Raw genomic sequence first — 21,355 nt, 5'->3', positions numbered from 1 at the left:
CCCACCAAGAGCTGGGGTTGGGGTTGACTGTCCTGAAGTAACAGCAGAATTGAAGACAGACACCAGGGGCAGAGTCCCTGAAGCCCAGGACCCCCTATCTGATTGCCACTAAGTTGGTGTATGAGGGGGCAGGGGTGGGGGCGGTGTCACTGCTCTCCTGCTGGCTTCTGGCTCAGGGCTTGTCCCCTGGACCCTTCCTGCTCAGGAGAAGGAAGGCCATCCTCCTACCCCTCTAAACAGGACTGTAGCTCTGCCATCATCAACACGCTTCCATCAGTGCTATTTACACAACCTTTCTTCAGAAGCGACACTGACTTAAAACCTGTTGGCCACCTCATCTGAGCCCCACCAACTCTCCCGCCCTCCCAGTTATTCCAGCTGCTGATCGGAGCCCTTGCTGCAGCGCGAAGCCTGTCTTCATTCTGCCTGAGCGTTCAGGGTCTTCTACTAGACTTTTTTCTCAAAGCAAAACAGTCTCTCCTGTATTTTCCTCTTTCCTACAACAGATTGTCATCTGAGCCACCAATCTCTTCTCAAACATCCTGAGTGTTCCTCGTGGCTTCTGGCCAATGGTTCCCTTCTTTGGGAAGGCTCCCTGAGTCAACTCAGTCTCTCTGAGTGCGCCCATGTCGCAGCTGGAGGAAGGACCACAAACAAAGAGTTCCGTGGGGGACTGGCTGCTGCCTGGGGAGAGCTTTGGGCCTCCCAGAGAGGGCTTGTCCTGTCTTGTGTGCTGAAGGCCTGGCTCAGGGCTCTGCTCCTGTGGTATCTGTTCCTGGCTGGCCTTTTCCTAGCAGGGTATCTCCCAGTGCTGGTGGAGGGCTTGGTCAGGGGAGGGGGGCCCTGTCACCATTGGCCCTAGCTTGGTTCTTATTGTGCCCAGCCCCCTATCCTTTCCAGATCTGCTGAGTCTCAGAACAGGCACATCCGAGAAGAGGCCACTGAGTCCATTTTCTCAGGGCAAGTGCCAAGGTCACCTACAGCCACAGCCAGCCCAGCCTGGGACTGGGGGATGACTAGGGAGCCCCCAGGGAAAGGGGGCTGACATCTCCTGGGGCAGCGTTCCCCTGCTGGGCTGTTTCTTGGTTTTTGTGTTGCGGTTGGTGGCAGTTGGTCCTCTAGGGGTTTTGTTTGTTTGCTTCTAATCTGTTGCTGCTTTGGGACACACTGTTTATTGATTTGACCCCAGAAGCATTCCTAGTGCAAAGTCTCAACAAGATCAATAAAGCTATTATCACACTCCTTCGAAAGAGTGAGTTGGACTGTCAGCTAATTGTTAGGAGATAGCTGGTCGACCTCTCTATCTAACTTGGTTATTCAGTAACCAGTATCCGGTGGGGGGTAGGTGAGACTCCGAGAAGTGCTACCTCTTGCTAACAAAGTCTTAGAGGGTCACAGGACAGCCGTCCAATCTGAAGCAGCCAGGGGCCTTCCTGTCCGTCCTTTGGTCCTTGGCCTACTTGCCCAGCCTGGCCCAACCCCTAGGCCGCCATCCTCCCTGTCACAGCCAGCCTGGGGACAGCTAGGCAACGCCTGGCTGTGTATATTTTGTGCCCTGCTTCTCTTCCGGGACCTCTTGATTCACGAGGAGAGAGCTGGTGAGAGGAGAAGTGAAACCTGCGTGTTCTAAACATGAAAGGAGTGTGTCACAGCTGCCTTCCTGAAGCTAACGTGAGCTTGGCAGCCTGGGCCTCCGTCTAGCCTTAACCTGACTGAAGTTCCCAGTCTCTTGTGAACCATGGCACCTTTCTCTTAGAACACCCGACAATAGGGAGTGGATAGAGCACCAGACTCGGAGGAGGCCCAGCTCCAGCTGTGCCATGCCCACCGAGTGCTGTGACTTTTAGTTCATCCCTCCACCCTCTGGAGGCCAGGACAGAAGTCCCAGAAGAGGCCAGGGCCAGTCCTATTGTCACACAACACAGCTGAGGACCCCTTGTACCCCAGACTCATGACTCTCCTGCTGTCTTGGGTATCAGGTTTTCTACTGGCAGCATCATGGGGGATCCCAGGTGGTGGATTTCTAGGAGTTGGGGTGAAAGCTGGCAGGGACATCAGGCCACCGCCTAGAGGAGGGCAGGGCTGGAATCTTGGAACCTAGCAGGTCAGGATGCAAGTGGGGACCCTTGCTGACCTTCCTGTCTGCCCACAGGAGCAGGTGGGAGGGCCCTGGGGCTAGAGTCTCCCCTATGTCCCACTGTTGGCTCCCCAAGAAGCCCTAGAGCCCACCATAGGCAAGGCCAGGGCTCTAGGAGCTTCAGGGGATCTTTATGTTCATTAGACCCAGCTATGCACAGCAGGAGGTGGGGAGGAGGGGGACAGGCTAACAGCCACATCGCTACCTTCCACGTAAATCCAGGGCCTGGAACCTCCGCTTCCCAGAGGAGTTTGGTTCAGCCTCTGACCCCACTCAGCTCCCCTAACAGAGCAGTGTGGGCTGCCTTCACCCCTCCAGCCCTTCTTCCTCATCTGAAGATTAAAAACACACTAGCTGTCATCTAAGTGCCCACTGGGCATCAGGAACAATTTCAGACCTGTTAGATGCATCTCACTAACCCATCAGTAGTTCTGAGAAAGGTGATAGACTCTGGTTTTCTAATGAGCAAAAAGATGTAAGGAATAAAACCAGCTTTTGCTCAATTTCTAAGCCCTTGCTCTTTTCTCTTACAGACAACTCCCTGACATCACCACTTAGGGTCCCCTATGATGCTGCCATGTGCCTAGGAGTGGCTGGCAGGATGGAAGGCCCAGGGAACTGGCCTGTGCCTCAGTGAGGAAGCCTGTCTGTGCTTCCCACCAAAACCTACAGGGCACAGCCCTGGGTCTTCACTGCTTAGGGTGGCGTGGGTTCAGAGCCGCCGACCTGGAAACTCCTACTCTCTTCAGTGGCTTCCCATCACCTCCAGAGATAGCCTAAATGCCACAGGTTGGCAGCTGAGGCCCTGCGCCATGCCACCTGAGGCCCCTGCCCTTCCCAGCCACCTCTGCTCCTCTGCTTGGCTCAGTTTCACCCTCCAGATATCCTGATTGATGCAGAGTTCCCCAAACAGGTAGTGTCATTTCACGCCTCCGTGCCTTCGTGCACGCTGCTTCCTCCCCCTGGCAGTCCTTCCTGCCCCGGCTCTGGTTGACTTGGCCTCATCTTGCTTGTTTTTGAAGCCTGAGCTCCAGGAATCCTGACTGCTCCCTCCTGCTGGCTCAGAGTCCCTCTTCTGTGTCATCTAGGGCCCTCTCCTACAGCACCATCACACCAGGTCTGTCTCCCTCTGACCTGTGAGCCCAAGCAGGTGGAGATCCTGCTTACGGCTTCTCTTGTTAGTACTGGACCGTGGCATGGTGCCTGGTGCAGGATGGGCACAGGGATGCATGGGAGAGCAGCCTTGCTTCTGCCCAAGGAAATGGACGTGTTAGAAATGGGCACAGCTCCTGCTACTGAGGTTGGCGGGGACAGGACTCCAGACAAAAGGGCCATGGAGCAGATGAGGAAGAACACCTGGGGCCATAGGCAGGGGGGTCAGGGAGGGCAGGGTGGGGTTGATCCAGTGTGGTTGGGGGAGTGGGGTGGGAGGAGAAGGGGTGCTGGCAGCTCACTGTGCCTTCGGGCCCCCATTGGCTCTGACCAGCCCTGGGAGGGCTCAGGGTGACTGTGGAACAGCCTGGCTTCCTAATGGACACCAGGACTATGTAGCCAGCAAGGGCTTCACTGCTGAGCCTGTGATGGAAGAACAGTCACAGCTGGGACCCTAGTGGGGCCTCAGGTCCCCAGGGATCTTTCAGACACTGAGAGGACCTGTCACCTTGGTCAGTGGCCAAACATCTTGGCAAAGGCCCTTGAACATACATGTGGTCATGAAATCTGGTTCTGCTGACCGGGACGTCTTACAAGCAGTATAACCAGGACCTGGGGACTAGGGGAGATTCATGCTGTGTTCTCTTATCTTGAGGGACAGATGGAGTTGATACTGGCAGCCACGTACAACTGATGAGGAAACCAGAGGCAAAAAAAAGGGTTAAGATCTCATGGGAATTTACACACACAATTAGTGAGCGGCATCACGCAAAACTTCCCGCCTCTCCCTGAACCAGTCGCGTCTCAGGCAGGGCTTGGTGGGTGTTATCCGTAGGGCTGCAGGGTTCCTCCATCCATTGCTCTTTGCAGACGCCAGCTGGGAAACCTCTTCAAAGCCTCTGAGAGGATTTCCCTCAGATTCTAGAAGTCCCTGAACTAAGAGTCATGAGCCATATGGCAACAGGTGGAACCCGGAAAACATTGCGGCCACAAGCTTGCCATGTCAGTCACTATGACAGGCACTTGGAGTAGCCCCAGCTTCCCTGGACAACTTGAGTCCCTAGAGGACCTCTGTGACCCTCCCATGAGCCTTAGGGAGGCCAAGAGCCGGGGATGTGTAGCCGCCTGCAATCCAGACTACACTGTTGCACCTTCACGCAGGATGGGATGGAAAGGCACTGAAAGCATTTAAGCAGAGCTGTGGAGGGGCGTGAGCAACTTCATTTTCTCAGGAAGACAGACTGTGGGGACCCAGGTAGGAAGCTCGATCCAGGGGCAAAGTGAGAAGGAGCCTCATAGCCCAAGCCCCATTCAGGCTTCGCCGAAATGCCCTTTTATTTCCCAAGTGGTATTGGGTTTTGCTTCATGCCACATTTGGGGGAAGTGGGTTTGGGGTGTGGAAGAGGATTCCTAGATAGAGGGAGCCTCCAGTGTCCTGCTCTTGGGCTCTTGGGGCCAAGACAGAAACGGTTCAGGAGTCCTTCCACCCTTTTACCTGACCCTTCTCCATGAATTCTTCACTGGTGTTAGGTCTTGCCTAACGCCTGGCCCCTTCTGGGCTGGGGCTCCACTCTGAGGCCGATTTTCCATACATGTCCTGGCCCTTAACTGTGGTAGGGAAGCAGACAGTGACTCAGCAGGGTTCTGGGGCCCTTCCCCAGGCCTCAGGAGAGGGGAGTGGCCGGGGCGCAGTGGAAACGCTGAGTGCCACCCAGCTGGACTGTTCTTTCCGTCCCGGGCCAGGGCATGGGATGATATGTAAGAGGTGGGAGAGGGCACGTGTGTGTGAGCCACAGATGGAAAGAATGGGCTCTGTCCAGTGGGATGGACGGACTGGGACTAGGGAGAGGGCTTGGGTCTGTCACCAGCTATCCCACTGCCGTCTCCTTTCCAACTACAGCCTGGCTAAATAAGGTGCTGTGTCTGCCCTGTTCTAAGCTTCAGAGGAGTGTCGACCTCACTTTAAAAACAGACCTTTCTCCAGACTCAGTCTCCCTCCTACCCCCATCATTTCAGACATGTGAAAATGATTCGAACTCCCCGCCCACACCTCTGCCATACAGGCACACACACAGGCGCTCTGACCTCAGGGAGGCGGTCGAAAAGCAGAGGTGCTGCCGGCTGCTCAGAGCAGGTGGAGGCGCTTCCCATGGGCTGGGTTCCAACAGAGGCCTCAGGAGTTGGGGCAGGGAGACAGGTCCCCCTGAGCACCCTCTGGCCTCTGGGCATTTTTTTCCCAGCCTCTCCTTGGCCTCTGCACCAAGAAAGAAAAAGTTGGTGGTGCTCAGAGGGGTCACGGAGGGAGGGAGCAGATAGATGCCAGCCCAGAACTTCCAGCCGGGGCCAGCTTCCCACTAACACAGATGCCGTCCCTTCCTGCAGGTTCCAAGGCTTCATCCTGCTGTTGACCTTCCTCATTTACACCTGCTATCACATGTCCAGGAAGCCCATCAGTATCGTGAAGGTGAGGCTAGGCTGGCAGCAAGGAGGAGTGCCGAAGCCCGTATCATAACCGTCCTTACCCTCACGGTGGCCCCAAGGCTGCAACTTCAACTGGCAGGCTCCCACTCTCCACAGCTCTCTTCCCCAGGGGCTCCTTTTCAGTTTATTCCCCAAGGCAGGTGTGTTGGTGGCTGCAGCTAGAATAAGAGTGCAGGGCCTCTGGGCTACGTGGATGCACTCATGGGTCTGATGTGACCACTTTCCCCTGCAGCCAGTTCCTGCAGGAGGAGGTGCCAGCAGGGGGAACATGGAATCTGGTAGGAGGCAGTGTCACCGGTATGGTTGGGGCAGGCGATTGCTTGCTCCCCTCTGGGTCGACCCCTGACCTGTGTGTCCCATTGCCTCTCCAGAGCCGCCTGCACCAGAACTGCTCGGAGCAGGTCAGACCCATCAACGATACTCGCAGTCTCAATGACACCATGTGGTGCAGCTGGGCCCCCTTTGGTAAGAACAGGGCAACTTGCTCTTCCCACTCTCCATTTCCCTCTTCCTCGAGAAGGGGCTGTCCAGGGAGGCCTTCCTGCAGGGGCAGCCAGCAGTCAGCTTTCTGTTTCTCCCATCTGCTTTCAGATAAGGACAACTACAAGGAGTTACTGGGGGCCGTGGACAATGCCTTTCTCGTGGCCTATGCCATTGGCATGTTCATCAGGTAAGGACAGAGACTGAGCCTGTGACCAAGAGGAGGACGGTTTAGAGCTGCTGCCTCCCCTGGAGGAACCTGGGGGAGCTGGGTTGACGCGAGCTCCCACCAGGGAGTGATGGCTCCCCTGTGTGGGAATGAGACCGGGACTGCTGCACATGCAGTCCGCCCTCAGCCATCCTTCCTGCCTTACCGCCGTCCCAGAGGCTGCTCCTTTGCCTGGTAGACTCCCACTGGTAGCAGTTCTTTTGCTTGGAAAGGTTTTTCTGGATGCTGCTTCTGAGTCTATTCACTCAGATATCAGAGTTGGTGGGTGTGGACTGGGACACTTTAAGGATGGCCCTGCATGCACCTATAGCTGGGAGAATCCCCATCTGCTGTGTCCAAAGCAGCACGGCAAGCATGCTGTTCCTTGCGAGGAATCCAAGATCAATATGGCTGCATACTTCCTCCAAAGAGCTCACAGGCTAATGGGGGCAATGGATGCATCAGCAGCTGGTGCCAAAACTGTGGCGGCTCTGTGACAATGGTGGCCATCCGGTGTTCTGGGAGCTCTGAGGTCATCACTCAGTCCAAGCTGAGCTAGAGCAGAGGGGTCAGGGAAGGCTTCTTGGATGAGAAGATGCCTGACGTGATGCGGGAGCCTTGGGCGTGGTGGTAGAGATGGAGACCTGAGCAAAAGGAATAGCACGAGCAAGTAGGGCGAATGTGAAAGAGCAGCATGACCTGCAGGAGGAACGGCGAGCACGTGTACGTAAGGGAGTCACAATTTAAGGAAGGTAGCAGCAGGGCTGAGGGCTGAGGTCATTTGCACATGAGGTCCATGGGCAGAGATGCATGGAAGGGTTATTGCCAGGGCTCCCGTCCAGATGGGCATTTCTGAGAGCTCATTCTAAGAGTGATGCTGAGGTGAATGAGACTGGTCACACAGAGGGACCAATTTGAAGACAGCCCAAGCTGTCAAGCTTACGTTACTACAGTGGTGATGGAGGTGGAAGAGGCGACATGCTGGAGAACTAGCTAAGAGGTACCCTGGTGAGTCTTGGAGACTGAAGGTGAGGGGTGGGGAGGAGAGGCCGGAGGCTGAGGGAGCTCTGAGTCTGGCTTGAGTGGCCAAGGGGTGCATTCACTCAGATGAGGGTGACAAGACGATGAAGGCATCAGGGCAGTTGTCGGGAGGAAAAGGAGGAATTCAGCTTTAGAGCACTAGGTTTCAAATGCCCCAGGGGCTTCTGAATAAGTGCCCAGGAGGCATCTGGCTGGGACTGTGAAGCTCTGGGAGACAGATCAGGCCTGAGGATGTGCACGTGGGGCCATGTAGCCTATGGGTGGTTGTGAAAATTGTAAAAGTGATGCAAAAGAGGGCTCTGAGAGGAAAATACATGACGGGGAGGGGCTGGCCAACTGGGAGGAAGACGGGCATGCTAAATCCGCAGAGCATGGCCAGGTGTCACAAAAGCAGTGGGGGACAGAGGTTGGCCCCGTCACATGGCAACACAGAGGTCATTGGTGGGACCTTGGCCAGAGCCACTCCCTAGCGTGGTGGGGGCAGAAACACGGTAGGGAGTTGAGGTGGACACAGAGGAGGTTAACCGCAGATCCAACTTTCTCTTCTTCAGTGGGGTGTTTGGGGAGCGGCTTCCACTCCGTTACTACCTCTCAGCTGGAATGCTGCTCAGTGGCCTTTTCACCTCGCTCTTTGGCCTGGGATATTTCTGGAACATCCACGTGCTCTGGTACTTTGTGGTCATCCAGGTATGAGTCTCCATCTTGCACTTGGGCCTGTGTTCCCATCTCGGGAAGGACCTGGGAGGCTGCAGCTCTTGTTGGATGGAGGCCTGGGCTCCTGGCTCCCTGTCTGGTGCTCTCTATTACCCTGCACTGCCTTCCACCTCCCAGCCCCGCTGCCCCCACATTTATTCACTCAGAGAGTTGGCCTCGACCGCCATGCTGTGGTCACCTCCGATGCACGAGAGGCTTGGTCTCTGCTTGGATAATCTTGAGCGAGAGAAGCCAGTTCATGACATTGGGGTGCGTGTGGTGTGTGTGTGAGGGTAGGGCAAGGTCTGTAGTGTGGGGTGTGGAGGGCTCCTCAGCCATGAAACTGAACCTCCTCAGCCCAGGGCAGTAAGAGCAGGGAGCCGGCTGCACAGCCCAGGCCTGTTCCCACCCTCCCTTCCCTCTCCCTGCAGGTCTGTAATGGACTCGTCCAGACCACAGGCTGGCCCTCTGTGGTGACCTGCGTCGGCAACTGGTTCGGGAAGGGGAAGTGAGTGACAAGACAGGAGGAGCGGGAAGGACCTGGAGGGCTGGGGGTCGGGATCTGGTCACTGTGGCCTCTGATGTAATTTCAGAGGGAAGGGTCAGAAAACGGCCTCCGTGTTGCTATTCTGCACATGCTGAGAAGTGGCTGAACGCTGTGCTGATTTTCTCATTGATGAGGCTTGAACTCATAGAGCAGGCAACTTTAGTTATACTTTTTTCTAATAATAATTTCTATTTTGAACGAAGACAAAAAGACGCCTGTAAAACTGTTTGTTTTTTATTCTTCCCCGCTTGAATGGGCTTGTGTGCAAAGCAGCAAAGCAGAGCTGTTTTGGAGCAGGGATTCTCACCCTTGACTCTATTGACCTTCTGGGCCATTGGACCCTTGTTTGGGGATTGTCCTGCCACTGCAGGCTGTTTAGTGGTAGCCTTCCTGGCACCTGCTCACTGGATGCCATAGAACACCTGAGCTGTGACCATCAAAAATCTCTAGCTGTTACCAGATGTCCTTTGGGAGTGGGATTGCCCCTGGTTGAGGACAGTGCTTTAGAGTGAGATCGTGGGACAAAAAAGAAGAACGAGAGCTGGGTCCCCATACCCTCAGTATGGCTAGAGCTCCCATTGGCGCTCACTCAGGGAGCTGGACAGGGGGAGCGAGACCCCAGGCCCTGCAGCCACCTGCTTGACCCACCCAAGGTCTCCCACCCTTGCCGACTCGGGGCTTCGGGTCTCAGTCTTTGGTGACTTAGAGAAACTGTAGTCAGCCCAGCTTTAGAGCTTGGCTGGGGCAGTTGCTATGAACAATGTGCTTTGCTTTTTACTTTTTCTACTCTCTTCCCTTCCCTGCCTCCCTTCCAGGCGGGGGTTCATCATGGGCATCTGGAATTCCCACACATCTGTGGGGAACATCCTGGGCTCCCTGATTGCTGGCATCTGGGTGAACGGGCAGTGGGGCCTGTCGTTTGTTGTGCCTGGCATCATTACTGCCACCATGGGTGTCATCACCTTCCTCTTCCTCATTGAACGTGAGTGGGTCCCTCGCTCCTCACAGACCCCACCAGTGAGCCTAAAAGTTCTTGGTTTGTGGGAGAAGGCAGCTGGCTCTACTGGAAAGATTGCTGGTCACAGAGTGGGAGGACCAGCTGTGTGACTTTGGACAATCTCTTGGAGCCTTTATTTTCTCATTTGTAAAATAATAATAGTAATAATAATGTCTATTTCATAAAATTTCTGCAGGCTTAAATGAGATACCATAGTTAAAATGCCTTGCCCATAGGAGATGCTCAGCAAGCATTGGTCGAATCTGAGAGGTGTGATCAGGGAGGGTGGAGTTGCAGGGACATTCTTACAGTGACCTGGCTCTCATTTGCTGCAGGTGGCCTTGTGGGCTAGCCAGGCTGGGTATGAGAGCCGCTCTGTAGCTAAGAGTACTAAAGTCCAAGAGGCAGTAGTGACACCGCTGGTTGTTAGGAAAGCCAGGCCTAAAAAGGTGTCTCCTGAGCCCCAGGCCCCACTTCCTCCTGCTGGGACACACACTGGCCACCTTAGGAGCTGGAGGTGGGGCCAGCTCCTGGGATGGCTTAGACCCAGTGCAAGGTGAGGGCCTGGCAATCACCTTGGGATTAGGGGTGGGGGACAGACTGTGAAGCTTCTTAAAAGGTGATTTTATTTTCCAGACCCAGAAGATGTGGACTGTACCCCTCCTCAACACCATGTGAGTGTGAGTCCTCCCAGCCCCATCCCTGACCTCCAACTCCATCCAGAGGGCTGGACCCAGAGAGGCCCAAGGAGCTAGAGCAGGGAGTTCTGGCCCTCACTGACCTCACAGACCCCGTGCTAGGCCGGTGGTTTGGCCCCACAGCCTGATAGGTCTGGCAGGTTACTCCACCCGAGAGGAACATGTGCCTCCCCATCCTGGGAGCCCCTGTCTCCTGCCAGGGCTGTGCTGCCAGCTGGGGGGAGGTGGCACGTGGAGGCGGCACAGGGATGCACCCATAGCAGGGTTCATCTCCTCTGCTCAGGGCGAGCCAACTGAGAACCAGGACAACCTTGAGGACTCTGGGAATAGTCCCTACTCTATCAGGGAGAGCAGCCTTGAGACTGTGGCCAAATGCTCCAAGGAGCCATGTGAAGAGCCTGCTGCCATCAGCTTCTTTGGCGCGCTCCGGATCCCAGTAAGTTTGTAGAATGAAGGAAAGAGAGGGGCTCTCTAGATTTTTCTGTTGGCAATGAGGAGATGGGGTGCTTGGGTGATCTATTTTTCTAGAACTTCTTTATAGGGGTGGTGTAAGTTGGGCAGACTGCTTGGGGTGGGTGCCGTGGGAGACTTGTCTTCAAACAACTTTGCACAGTGGCCACGTTGCTTTTATTGGGACTGGATGTATTGGAGGATGCCTTGTGTGACAGGTGATGGAAAGCACTGGGGTGGTGCTGAGCACCCCTCGGGGCCACCACTGAACCCAGGACCTCTGGACCCCTTTCCATGTGCCCTCTGTTACGCTCCCCAGGGCGTGGTCGAGTTCTCCCTGTGTCTGCTGTTTGCCAAGCTGGTCAGTTACACCTTCCTCTACTGGCTACCCCTCTACATCTTCAATGTGGGTAAGTCAGAGAGGAGAAGGGGAATGAAGGGGTCTCTGAGGAGGCCAAGGCCACCTCTGGTGGGAGACGAAGCCTCTTGTGGTGATGCCTGTGATTCCAGTATATAGTCAGGATTCCTCTGAACCTCTTCTAGAGTGAAAGGAGATTGATTTAGTTCTTTATTTAAGTGAAAGCTAAACCCTGCACACTCCCCACTACACCCTGACTCCAGGCACCTTCCCTCCCTTGGAACTGAGCTGGGGATTGGGAACTCAGAACTCTGTTCTGCAATTCTTGCTATCTCCTCTAGTCCTTAGTGTAGGAGAAACCCTCTCCAGGCTGCTTGGCTCATAGGTGGTAGGGTTGGGAGGTGCTAGGAAAGGCCTGCCTGCTGGGTATCTCCCCCAGTCCAAGGGAGAGGCCTGGTGAGCGGCCCCACTCCCTGTAGCCTGGTGGTGAACATGGTACACTTCTCCCAGTGGGACTTCATGGGATGGAAGCCCTTGTCCCTGGGCCTGCTGGGCTGTCTCTGTCTCATGGACCTACTCCCTCCTGCCCCTGCCCAGGGATGTACAGATGAGATCACTTGAAAAAGGATGTTTCCTGTACACCTGGCCTGGGTCTCTGCTTTTCCATAGGTCAGGCTGCTCTACCAAGGAGCAGCCCACCCCACCCTGCCCAGCCCCCCGGAGCATCCAAGCTTCACCAGGGCTGAGGATCTGTCACCCAGAACTGCTCCCCTCCCTCCCAGCCCTGGGGAGGAACATCATCACCTTGCCACACATTGTACATGCTCTGAACAGGATACTGTAGGAATTAGTCACAGCCAAGTCTCAAGCTGTAGCTTGCCCCACAGCTCTGCTGGGGCCTCTCTCTGTGATAATGTGGAGCATTAGGGCAGCTTCGTGGACACTGTGACTCTGTTTTGTGGCCTTGGTGCTGACTTCAGAGTATGAGGCAACCTTGAGGGTGGAGCTACAGTCCCAGCTTCTGGACATTCCTTTTTTTAAACATGGAGCCGAGGCCTGTGACCTGAGGCCCCTGTTTCCCTGCAAGTGTCCTTCCTGGCTCTGTGTATGAAAATGGGAAGAGCTCCTAGTGCTGCTAGGGCCAGAGTGAAGCAGAGAAAGGACTGGGGTGAGCCTCAAGTTGTGCTCCAAGGGAAAGGTGGCCATGGGTCAGGGTGCTCAGGGGCCGGATCCCAGCGCTTGCCAGGGAGGGCTTGTTCTGAGAGGAGAAGGTCATCCTACAGGGGAAGAAGGCAATACGGGACGGGACCAGGAGGGCGTCTGCCCAAACTGCCACACTCCCACACTGTGGCCCTGGCCAGCCTGCTCCACAGGTCCTCAGCTCTTCCTCAGAAAAGGGGGCAGCGGCCTGGATCACGCTCTGCAGGGCTTCTAGCTGTGACACTCCAGGATGTTTGCCCCGAACCCCAGGTCTGACCACATACCTGTGTTTTCCACAGCTCACTTTAGTGCCAAGGAGGCTGGGGACCTGTCTACACTCTTCGATGCTGGTGGCATCATAGGTGAGGCTCTGCCCTGCTTTGCCCACAGGCTCCCTTCCCCTCTTTCCTTGTGGGGTGCAGGAATAAGGGACAGGTCCGATGGGCTATGACCGGGGCAGGTAGTACTAGAGAAAAAATGGCTCCTGGGTTTATTCTGAGTTCTGCTTCCGCCTGGCTGGGTGGGCCTAAGAAAGATGCCCTTTTGTTTGGGCCCGGTAGTGATGGGCATTACAGGAAGGGAGGGCTGTGGAGAAAGCAACTCTGCCGGCTCTTGCTGACAGGCCCCGGCCAGCGCTGGGGCTCAGCTGGGGTGCCAGGCAAGGGGATGGCATGGTCCTGTTTGGGAGGCAGTGTGTGAGTGGGTGTGTGTTCCAGGCGGCATCATGGCAGGGCTCATCTCTGACTACACCAACGGCAGGGCCACCACTTGCTGCGTCATGCTCATCTTGGCTGCCCCCATGGTGCGTATAACCTCAAGGGTAAAGTGTGAGTGCATGTGAGCAGGAGACCTCTGACCCACGTGTTACACACATGGCTGTCTCTGTGTACTTGTGCACCCGCATCCCTGTGCACACACGGGGGAGAAGCAAGGCTTAGCAGAGGCACCCTGGAAACGGATCCAGACTGCAGACTTTAGAGGGGGATTCATGACTGCTTGGCCTTGGTGGAGAAGGAGACCGCCTCCTAAACTTCCTGATCAAGGAAAGAAGAGATTGAGGTTGAATCTGAGAAGACTGGAGAAAGGGAGATGATAGAGTACTATGTTTTAGACCGTCCGTCCCTGGGACATGTAAAGACCAGAGAAGTCTGGGTATGCGAGGGGAAAGGAATAAGATGCCCTCTGGGGTTCCAGGGCAGGAGAAGGCTGTTCCAGACTTCAGGGCTCCAGGCTGGCGAGGGGATTCTGGGTGACTGCCTCCTCCCTCTTCTCTCTCAGATGTTCCTGTACAACCACATTGGCCAGGACGGGATTACTAGCTCCATAGGTGAGGAGGAGGTTGCCAGTCCTGCCAGGCCATGGAAAAGGCACCACCTTGGGGGCCCCATGAGGCTGGCCCACATGGGGGCACCAGTGGGTGGAGCTGCTGGGAGGGCTGAAGGCCCGAGGGTGCTCCTGCCTTGGGGTGGGGGCTGCGGGTGGCGCCTCCCGTCTGACTGAGCTGTCTCTGTGCATCCCAGTGATGCTGATCATCTGTGGAGGCCTGGTCAACGGCCCGTACGCACTCATCACCACTGCTGTCTCTGCTGACCTGGTAAGTGGGGCTACCTCGTGAGGGACAGGGACAACCGTAGGGGCTTGGTCAGGGCCACCATATCCAGGTCTACTTTTCTCTCTCCCATCCTGCAGAAGAGAGACCCTAAAAGTCCTACATAATGCACCATGGGCCCCTGTCCTCTGAAGCCCAAAGCCCAGTCACCAGCTTCCTTGAGTCAGCCCCTCCCCTGCCCTGCTTCCCTTGATGCTACTGCTCAGCTGGGCCTCCCCACTCCGCTGTCTCTCCCCAGGGGACGCATAAGAGCCTGAAGGGCAACGCCAAGGCCCTGTCCACGGTCACAGCCATCATTGACGGCACTGGCTCCATAGGTCTGTGACCCTACCTCTGTCGTGGGCAGGCCCCTGGGCATAATGTCCTCCGGTGGGCAGGGGAGGTACAGGGCCCCTTGCTCATGAGGCTGTGCTCCATTCAGGCGCAGCTCTGGGGCCTCTGCTGGCTGGGCTTATCTCCCCCACGGGCTGGAACAATGTCTTCTACATGCTCATCTCTGCCGACATCCTAGCCTGCTTGGTAAGAATCTTGGGGTACACAGATAGATATTGGGGGATGCTCTGTCCTGCCAGGCTGGAACCCTGAGGTCCAAAGCACTGGCCACTGGGGGTTCTGGGACAATGAGAGCAGCTGTCCTCTGCTCAGAGCACTCTCCCTCCCCTGGGTGACCCCTTGCCAAATGGGAGTATGTCCCTCCCTTCTCCACTGACAATCTGCGGGTCACCTGGTGCTGGGCACTCAGTGCTCAGTGCTAATGGTGCCCTCCCTTCCCTCTGTGTGTTGTGCTCCACAGCTCCTCTGCCGGTTAGTGTACAAAGAGATCTTGGCCTGGAAAGTGTCCCTGAGCAGAGGCAGTGGGTGAGTCCTCCAGGGAGCTGAAGCTGCCCCCTGCTAGCCTTACTTCTCACGGGAATCAGCCTAGTGCTCAGCATCTCCAAACGCAGGCTGAGGCTTGTCCAGCCCAGACCTGAGGAGCACTGAGCCAGTCCCTGGGTAGCCCCTGTTTGGCTGACCTGTCCTCTGTTGTCCCCGTGTGTCTCCATAGCTCTAGTATGGTCCTAACCCACCAGCGATAGTATTTTCCTCAAGTCCCATGACTTTTGTGAGTATTTACTTTGAGTCTGTGACTCAAGTGCCATTTGAATGGCGGGCTGCATGCAAATCCTCTGTCCTACGGTATGACTTTCTCCACCTTTCTCTTTTTTCTTGTGGGCTAGCTGTACAGACTTTCAACCTCAGCGGAGTCAGGTGCTTGGGAAGTGTTTTCCAAGGGGTCTGAGATGCCACAGAGGTTGGCAGCCTCTTCCCTGAGGGACACTGTTAGAACTTTGGACATGCCCTCCAGGAACAGAGGGACAGAGATAGGGAAACCAGTTTCCCTCTGAACTAAGCCTGAGGTGCAGGTGCCTCCTGAAGTTCAGAAACCAAGGTCATCTGGCCCCTCTTCCTGGAAGGCCCCTCTGCCTGGCACGCAGAAAAAAGCAACTACCAATCAAAGCCTCTGAAACAAATGTGAATCAAGCACGGGTGGCTGGCCTGGTGTGCTCTCTGCCTATTGTCTGGTGGTGGTGAATGTGGTGGTGGCACTAGTAGGTTAGTGACTGACACTGCACGGTGCTGGTGGTCTGATGGTTGGGCGACCCTGAGCAGGAGCCTTGTGCTAACAAGGAGGTTGCTAATGAGCTGGCCGGAGCTGTGGACCTGGGCTGGATAGCAAATGTGAGGAGGAACACCTGGGTCATGGTAACCAGCATGTATCTGGGGATGCACTTCCACTTAAGGAAGAAAAAGTAAGAGCAGGAAGACACAATGCAGGAAGCATTCAGAGCACCCATCCTGCCCTACCCTGGAAGAGGGGAGCAGGGGACTGGACTGCTTGACTCAGAGTTCCTGTGCCTGTGCTCCTCAGAGCCAGGCCTGAGGGTGGGGGGGAAGAAGAGCACCAGAGAGAGAGGAGTGTTTACTGAGCAACTGCTCTGTGCCTGGCTTTAGACGTGTGAGCTTGCCTCGCAGCAGCTCTCACTGGAGATGAGACAGGGGCTCAGAGCTCAGGCACAGCCTAACACTCAACCTGGGCCTGAGGTTGTTTGCTTTTCACTGGACTGCCACTGCTGTCCCAGGCTGGTCCTTCTCTGCGGGAGGCCCATTTGTAGGGTGTGCAGTGATTTGTCAGAGCAGACAGAGCACTGGGCTTGGAGTCCAAAATTCCCTGGACAGTCCTGCCTTCTCCACTCACTCCATGAGACCTTGAGCGTAGCACCCAGATTCTCTGAACTGCCACATCTTTATGTATGAATGGGGGTGCTTATCCCTGAATACCTGGTGAAACTGATCTGAGGCTGAGATAAGGTGGGGTATGTGATGTTGCTTTGTAAAGTCGTAAATGTGGCATAAACATTGTAAGGTTTTAAGTATTAATCTGGCTTACTATTTTGTGCCTGAGAGGTGAAAGGGAGACCTAATTACAGAGAATTGAGATGAAAGGCAATCATGAAGGGACCTAGGAACCTGCCTTTCCTCTCCCTGATGGGCAGGAGCTTATGAAGTCGCCTCACTTTCTCTTCCGTCCCCTCTCTCCTCTTCATGCAGGTATAAAGAAATATGAGGCCGCAATTGGAAGAGCAGCATGGAAGGCCCCAGTTGGGTCCCCAATGTGCTCCCCATGGGCACAACCACCGAAACTTCCACAAGGAGGGGAGGCAAACCCTCTTTATTGAACAGCCAGCCCAGCCCAGACCCAGGGCTTAGGAATGTTTTCCATGGGAAGGGGACTGCCAGGCATGAGGAAATAGAAGATTCAAGGGCCTGAGCTCTGGAAGCTGCAAGCAAAAGGGGTGGGACTGGGCTGAGCTATGTCTCCATTTTGATAGGGAAGGATATGCTCAGACTCTTGCTTGTTCAGATTCCAAGACAGAAGCCTCTACAAGGTCAAGGCCTGGAAAATGTGCAACTCTCCTTCCCATGTTAAATTTTAATCTCTGTAATCCACCTGTATCTATAGGTGGGCACCTCACTCCATCAAAGGAGCCCCGCCTTTCTTTGTCCCTCTATCCATGAAACAGTCTTCTCTATGCATTTCCCCAAGCTGGGCCCTCTCCATTTGGTCCTGTTGATAACTCCATTACCCACCCATCATGCTGTTCCTCCAGGGCCAGCTCTTGGGTGAGGCAAGGGAGCTGCCTTGGGTACATCATTTGAGGGGGCACTCCCTCTTGGGCACGTGCTGGCCCTGAGTGCTTCCCTTGCCTCACTGGCCCCAGTATGTCAGACACGATGGATCCTGGCCCCAGAATGTCCTCAGTGGAAGATGACTGGGGGCCAGTGCTGTTGGGAGAGTAGAAAGAGGGGTTGGCATGACTACAAATTCCAGTATGTGTATTATTTTGAGAATGAAATGCTAAGGAGTGCCTACCGTGTGCCAGCTCTGCTGTAGGAATGGAGTAGACAATGGATACGAAAAGGAATTACGCCCTAAGCACAGGTGCCAACGGTGCCAAGACTGGCAAGACGTGAGGGCACTGCATGGTTCATTCGGGCAGCTGCTGCAGGTGCAGTCGCTTGGAGCCATCTGCCGCCCCCCTTTTCCACTTTTCAACATCCTCCCTCCCCACAAAGTCCTGGATCACTCGTTGTCTTCTGGCTAGCTCTTGGCATCTCCATCTGATCCTAAAGCTGCCCATCGGCACCAATACAGATTCCCTTTCACCTGTGTGCCTGTGTGCCTCCTTGTGGCGGCCTGGCTCAGCAGTGAGCGGGGCTCACGTGAGTGGGATGCTGAAGTGGCGTCCCAGGACCACCAGGTGGGTAGGTTAAAGCTGACGACAGTGGGCATTCCAGACGGGGGTGCTCATGACACTGACGATGTGTCAGGCAAACTGGGAGCTTAGAGAGCCACACAAGATACAAGCGTTGCATTTCCTGGGACATTGTGGGCTGGCGATTAGCCAGAATCACACCCTTCCACTCTAAAGCAGGCTGCACAGCTGCCAATGGCGACAAACAGGGAAGGCTCCTCCTGCCTGCAGTCACTTCAGCTCTAGCCAGGGACCTCCAAGTCCTCAGAGCCCACAGGGGCAGAAGTTATACTCTGTGGCCTTATGTTCAGCATTCAGGAAAGCTGCTCTTTAACATTACTTAGGAGGGAGCAGTTTATGGAGAAGCTGTGTTGCTTATGCTTACATTAGCCACTAGATGGTGGCCCAGTCCCATCATAGAGCCCAGGGTGGGCTGTGGTTCCATCCTGCTTCCTGGAAGAGAGGAGCAGGAGTCTCTTAACTTTTCAGACTTTCAGCCTGCTTTCTGCTTCAGAGGGCAGGGGAAGAGGAATGGGTCTCTCAAGGTCTTCTCTTCCCAGCTGCCCTGCTTGCTAACTTTAAGCCTGTTTTGTCATCAGGAAAATGGTGACATTACCTACCTCATAGGATTAGTATGAAGGGAGACAAACATACTCTGCACACCCCTGCCCTTGGAGAGCTTGTCTAGTTAGGGGATAAACAGGAAAATACACAGAGACAGTGACTCCAGGTGAGAGCTGTGCTGTTCATTAAGCCCAGCCATGAATGAGCAGGGCTGGCAGGAGGTGGTTCCAGGGGCAACGGGAAGAGTCCTTCCTCCTTTTGAAGGCAGAATTCTCAGGACTTGCATAATTCATTTGATAAGGTAGTAAGGGGTATTGGAAGAGGGAGGAAGCGAACATGAATACTGATCCAACTCCTATAATGTTAGGTCTTAGAGACTGAAAACTGAACAAGTGGCATTGGCTCTGAACAGCAGGTAAGTTTGGCACTAGACACATGCAAAAGGCATTGTGGGGGCTCAGTCTGGCCTCAGAAATGAGGACTTAGGCTGTGGGTAGGGAGTTGGGAAAAATACCAAAGGTTGGGGGAACCCCGGCCCTGAGATCTGCCTGTCTTCACCCATATCCCAGGTCCCAAGTTCCCAGCCCCATTTGGGCAGCTCTGGGCATGGCCTGTTCACCAGAGGGCTGGTACCTGCCTTCTCCCTGGGCCTCAGCACTCACACAGGCTAATGTAGGAGCATTACGTTAATTAGCTATTCATTTAATTTAACTTCACATTTGGTCTCAATTAAGCTTAAAATGTTCTTCCTTATAGATGCTACAATAGCACTTGTAATTAAAAAGCAATAACTCTTTGCGTTTCTTCCTTAGAGATCCACTGGGAGGCTGGGTGAATGTGTGTGGGGTGGCTGGGGGAAGAGGAGGAGGCAAGAGGCAAAGAAAGGGAAAGCAGCTCTTGGTTGGTCCTAGCACCATGAGGCCACCACTAAGACTGAGGCTGGCAGGAGGAACTCAATACACCGTGGGTGTCTGAGTGGGGGTAGAATTGCTGCTGGGAATCCTAAGAAGCAACAAAGGAGCAGACCTCCTACTTAAAGGTGTGGGAGTGGAGGATGGCAGATGGGGGTGGAAGGAGGCCATGCTTAGAGATGGAGAAGGGGCCCTATATTCTGTGGTAGGTACAGTGTGCCACCACATCCTAATTTCCAGAACCAGTGAATGTTACCTTTCATGGCAAATGAGATTTTGCATATGTGACTAAGGATCTTGAGATGGGAAGACTGATAAGGGTGGACCCAGTGGAACTGCAGGGCTCCATATGAATCACACAGGGCTCCGTATGAATCACAGGGGTGTCAGGGATTGGCAGATGCTACTCTGCTGGCCTTGAAGACTGAGGAAGAAGGGTCCACCAGCCAGTGGGAGGGGGCAGCCTCTAGAAGGTGGAAAAGGCAAAGAAATGGGTTCTCCCGAATCACCAAAGCCTTTCTTTTACTCCCTGAAACTCATTTCTGGTTTCTGACCTCCAGAGCTATAAACGTGAATTGTTTGAAACCAGTAAGTCTATGGCAACTTGTTACAACAGCAATAGGAAATTGATAATATTCCCAGTGTAAAACTGGGGCATGACCAATATAAAGGCAGGAAGAAAACCACAGGCAAACAAAAGAAATTCCCCAAAGCTTCAAACAAGTGAAGGGGCTGGCCTGTAGCACTTAGGCACGGCATAAGGGCTACTGTGTGACCACCTCAACCAAGAGTTCTCCAAGGGCAGAACTTGGGCCAAATGCACAGGCTGTATCATCCCCAGCATGATACATTAAAACCATTAAAAACACACTTTCTTATTCTGTCTGTGGCAGTGAGCCTGATTTCGATCCCAGCACTCATTTCTTTGGTGGCAGGAAACTGAGAAAGAGGGTCGGGGGTAAGGACTCAGAATTTTTTTTTTTCTTTTTTGCATTAACAGTCACCACCAATGATCTGCTAGAGATAGAGATCAAGCAGAAAACAAAACAAAACACTCCTGGTGTGTGGCTTTGATTCTGCCATTGGTACCTCTGCAAACCAGCCCAAGTCTCTACATTCCAGCTGGATGGTGCTTATAAGAGAGGTTGCAGTGTTCTTGAAACTTGAAAACCTAGTCTACTAGTTGCTCAGCTGTTTTAGTATGTCTGAGCAAGGGGAAAACCAAAGTCTAACACCAGAGACCTGCCAGAAACACAGGGCTGAAGGGGTGAAGCTATCTCTGAGGTCTGTGTGCCTGTTCATGGCTTTCTCCCAGACTCCACAATTCCTAAGATTCTGGTTTTTCCACCAGGCTCTGCTTTTCCTTGGTATTTCTGTCAAATGGATTTGCACTGCCTGTCCTTGCCACTCCTTTTCCTTCGTGTTCATCTTATGGAGCAACACCCTAAAACAGAAGGTAGTCAGGCTCTTAGACTCTAGAGCAAACTGCCTGACTTCAGATCCTGACTCCTGTTTACCCTACCAGCCTATGCCTGTTCCCCATCTGTGAAATAGGGATACTAAGAGTACCTACTTCATAGGGTCAATATGAGGAAGACATAATACAACACACTTAGAAAAATGCCTAGCACATGTTTGCTAAATGGAATAAAAATTATAATTTTGACATGTGGAACCCTAGACTTACTTCCAAGTATTGGGATGGAAATAGAGATTAAAGGTTGAACTTTATGATCTATAAAATCTCTTCCGATCCTGAGTTCTTATGCTCCTATGAGGATAATCAACACTTTTCCAGATTTGTTTCCATACGGTTCTGATTCTCACATCTGGAAATTCATTTCTGTGTAACAGCTAGATACTTAAAGGTTTAAGCAAAGGAATTATGATCAAATGTTTGTTAGTTGTACTATAAATGATCATTAGAATCCTTTAATAAAACTTTCACCTTTTTGGATATGTGTTAGGAAAAAGGTACAAATAGCTAAGAAATAGTATTAACCAATGTAAAAAAAGGAGTTGCTTAAAAGCCTAA

The 21,355-nt window shown here is 53.9% G+C and overlaps 1 protein-coding gene across 3 annotated transcripts in view; it reads left to right on the top strand.

Annotated features, from left to right (window-relative positions):
* The window catches only part of SLC37A2 (solute carrier family 37 member 2), a 30,006-nt gene extending 9,810 nt beyond the window's left edge, over positions 1 to 20,196 (top strand). The window contains exons 2-19 of one of the 3 annotated variants that reach the window (XM_032285054.1): positions 5,672 to 5,753; positions 6,142 to 6,235; positions 6,362 to 6,440; positions 8,051 to 8,186; positions 8,624 to 8,700; positions 9,555 to 9,721; positions 10,373 to 10,410; positions 10,718 to 10,870; positions 11,204 to 11,294; positions 12,742 to 12,804; positions 13,159 to 13,244; positions 13,721 to 13,769; positions 13,963 to 14,036; positions 14,290 to 14,368; positions 14,473 to 14,570; positions 14,845 to 14,909; positions 15,097 to 15,153; positions 16,641 to 20,196. In XM_032285054.1, the coding sequence (XP_032140945.1) occupies positions 5,672 to 5,753; positions 6,142 to 6,235; positions 6,362 to 6,440; positions 8,051 to 8,186; positions 8,624 to 8,700; positions 9,555 to 9,721; positions 10,373 to 10,410; positions 10,718 to 10,870; positions 11,204 to 11,294; positions 12,742 to 12,804; positions 13,159 to 13,244; positions 13,721 to 13,769; positions 13,963 to 14,036; positions 14,290 to 14,368; positions 14,473 to 14,570; positions 14,845 to 14,909; positions 15,097 to 15,127 (1,462 nt within the window). In that variant the 3' untranslated portion in view covers positions 15,128 to 15,153; positions 16,641 to 20,196. The remainder of the gene's footprint in view (positions 1 to 5,671; positions 5,754 to 6,141; positions 6,236 to 6,361; positions 6,441 to 8,050; positions 8,187 to 8,623; positions 8,701 to 9,554; positions 9,722 to 10,372; positions 10,411 to 10,717; positions 10,871 to 11,203; positions 11,295 to 12,741; positions 12,805 to 13,158; positions 13,245 to 13,720; positions 13,770 to 13,962; positions 14,037 to 14,289; positions 14,369 to 14,472; positions 14,571 to 14,844; positions 14,910 to 15,096; positions 15,154 to 16,640) is intronic. The other 2 variants (XM_032285056.1, XM_032285055.1) reach the window with 2 other exon arrangements.
* The last annotated feature ends 1,159 nt before the right edge of the window (positions 20,197 to 21,355 follow it).

The sequence above is a fragment of the Sapajus apella genome, unplaced genomic scaffold (assembly GCF_009761245.1).
Source record: "Sapajus apella isolate SASKATOON/1434 unplaced genomic scaffold, GSC_monkey_1.0 scaffold16, whole genome shotgun sequence".
NCBI classification, from domain to species: domain Eukaryota; kingdom Metazoa; phylum Chordata; class Mammalia; order Primates; family Cebidae; genus Sapajus; species Sapajus apella.
The sequence above is the reverse complement of the archived record's forward strand: the minus strand, read 5'-3'. Positions and strand labels throughout refer to the sequence as shown.